This window comes from Acanthisitta chloris, unplaced genomic scaffold, assembly GCF_000695815.1.
Source record: "Acanthisitta chloris isolate BGI_N310 unplaced genomic scaffold, ASM69581v1 scaffold4298, whole genome shotgun sequence".
NCBI classification, from domain to species: Eukaryota; Metazoa; Chordata; class Aves; order Passeriformes; family Acanthisittidae; genus Acanthisitta; species Acanthisitta chloris.
Window position 1 is genome coordinate 18,176 of NW_008688561.1, and position 2,589 is coordinate 20,764.

The following is a 2,589-nucleotide window of genomic DNA, read 5'->3' on the forward strand; positions in this document are numbered from 1 at the left end:
CTTGGAAATGTGATGAATGTCATACATACGAAATTCTGCTTTGTTTTAGTTCATGTCTTTGGTTGTTACTACATTGCTGGATCTGGTTAAAAACTTAAGAGCCTTTGCAGGAATCTTGGTGGTAAGTCATGATGCAAGATTGTAATTTCCTTTGTTACAGTTAAAAGGATAATAAGGGTATGTCACCAGCAAAGTAAACAAGGTTCTTGTGCAATCACCATGAGCAGTAACATTTCACCTTAATCAGCTTCTTCTCCAGGGCATGTCTTGGAAAGCCAAAACCAACTGATCTTTTGTTATGGCCTGTGCATAGTGACAGTGCCTCATTTATCAGGAGTCTCTTTAAAAGGCTGAGTGAAACTTTGACTGCTGCCTCAGGCTGGATGCTCTAGTTTCACATAAATATGCTAAAAGTAGACCAGTTTTCCTTACCCTAATTTGCTTATTTTAAATTAAATAGGCAAAGAAATTCAGAAATCTTCAGTTGAGAAGGTCTTGAGGTGGCATGTTTGGGCATGATTTTTTAAGAGCCTCTGCCATCCTGTTTTAGGTGTGTCTGTGTAGAACATGCACTCGTAAACATGTGATTAAAGGGTGGATCACAATGCATGATGTCCTTTATATAAATCCTCCCAACTCTTGAGTTTCTGACTTTGCAACATTGTCTTCCTGGTAGAGCAAAGTGCATGGGTAGCTTTGGTTTTGTAATTGTTTGAGTGTTTTGAGGATACTTTAATTTGAGGTAGTGATTAGAGACCAATGATTTGTTGCACTCGTAAACATGTGATTAAAGGGTGGATCACAATGCATGATGTCCTTTATATAAATCCTCCCAACTCTTGAGTTTCTGACTTTGCAACATTGTCTTCCTGGTAGAGCAAAGTGCATGGGTAGCTTTGGTTTTGTAATTGTTTGAGTGTTTTGAGGATACTTTAATTTGAGGTAGTGATTAGAGACCAATGATTTGTTGTTCTACTCTATATACTTAGCATGCAATTTGTAGCTCCTGGCATGGATCCACCCGGGCTTAGCATTCTGCTGGAAGCTTTGTCCATTCCTGAAGGAAGTGGCAGGAGTCTATAGTAATATGCTTGAATTGATTTTACACAAAATATGCATTAGTGTTTCAATGTGGTGTCCTTGTCCCTGTCTGTAAGACATAATGCTCATCAAGTGGCTGCTGCTGATTGTCCTTAATGTCAGGAGTGTGAATTATAGTTTTGCAGCAGTTATGAGGCAAATCTGCCACAATGTTTGCCACTTCCATTAATTTAATTTGCTTTTGCTTGAGGCTGCATGGAAGCTGTCACTGAGCTTCTGCTCTGCTGAAATCTGACTCCATTGCCAGCTGCAAAATATATTTATTAATGCTATCCTGATAAAGTCGTATAGCTGATTAGCTAATTTCTCAGGCAGTGCATGTTTTAAATACGCCTTTTTTCAAAGAATAAAATGAAGTCTATTGCCAAGGCAGATACCCCATCTTCTGGCAGGCTGTGAAATGTCAGCCTCAGCTTCAGTGGTGCTCTCAGGGCTGTGGTTCACAGGCCAGGGCAGTTCTCTTCTACTCCTTCTAGACTTCCTCCTCTTGGGCCTGCTAGACAAATGTAGCATTTTTAAGGGAGTTGTTGTTGTAATATAAATACTGACTTTGTTTTGTTCTTCAGATAAGTTTAGTAAAAGCTTATTTTCACTGAATCTAGCAGAAATCTCCCCAGATATTGAGGCTGTTCTTTGTAAATACCAGTACTCTGTTGTGGTTTGAAGTGGCTCTTCTGCAGTGTCAGTAGTTAAATATCAGCATTCTGAGACACAGAAAAGTAAAATAGGTCATAAAATAATTTAATGCATTTTAACAACTGAAAGTTAAGTAGAAGATTAAAAAGTAAAAGCAAACAGTTGAGCTGTGAAGTATTTTCACTTATAGCTTCAGGCATTGTTCTTGATGCAATTCCTTTGACTAATATAAATTCCACGTGAATTGCATTGCATTCTTATTTAGTGACATAAATATTCAAAGCTAATAGTTGCTTGTATTTCTTCCAGGTGGTTTTCTATGCCTTTGCTATAACTGGCATAATGCTATTTCAAGGAGCTGTTGTTCCCTTGGGAAATATCAGGTAACAGTCTAACCATCACTGCTGGGAAAGAATTTGGTTTTCAAAAGCATCTTCAACTTGGTCCCTCTAAGTTTTTTGGGGTTGGTTTTTTTGGTTTTTTTTTTTTTTTTTTTCCCCAGTTTTTTTTGGAGCCATCCTTTTTTGAATGTTAAGTCACAAGACTTTTTTTTCTCTGTTACAACTTCTGCTGCTTCTTGCTATATTGAAATTGCAGGAATATTTAATCTGTAGCTTGTTTTCTGCCCTTATGAGGTACTTAACTTTCTACAAGGCACTCAGAATTTTGGGTTTAGGGTGCAGTTCATAGATATCTGTGTTTACATCAGCCTGTTAATTCTCCTACAGTGCTGTCAATACAACATATGCTAATGGCACTCTGCAGTGTGGGACCTACGAACAGCTTGAATATTGGCCCAACAACTTCGATGACTTTGCAGTGAGTCTGAACATTGATGAAATCTCTCCCTCT

The 2,589-nt window shown here is 38.1% G+C and overlaps 1 protein-coding gene across 1 annotated transcript in view; it reads left to right on the forward strand.

Moving 5' to 3' along the window:
• The window catches only part of TPCN2 (two pore segment channel 2), a gene marked incomplete at its 5' end in the record, with an annotated part of 21,885 nt that overhangs the window by 16,235 nt on the left and 3,061 nt on the right, over positions 1–2,589 (forward strand). Inside the window, 3 exons of the mRNA XM_009081055.1 lie at positions 50–121; positions 2,047–2,120; positions 2,466–2,556. Coding sequence (XP_009079303.1) covers positions 50–121; positions 2,047–2,120; positions 2,466–2,556 — 237 coding nt within the window. The remainder of the gene's footprint in view (positions 1–49; positions 122–2,046; positions 2,121–2,465; positions 2,557–2,589) is intronic.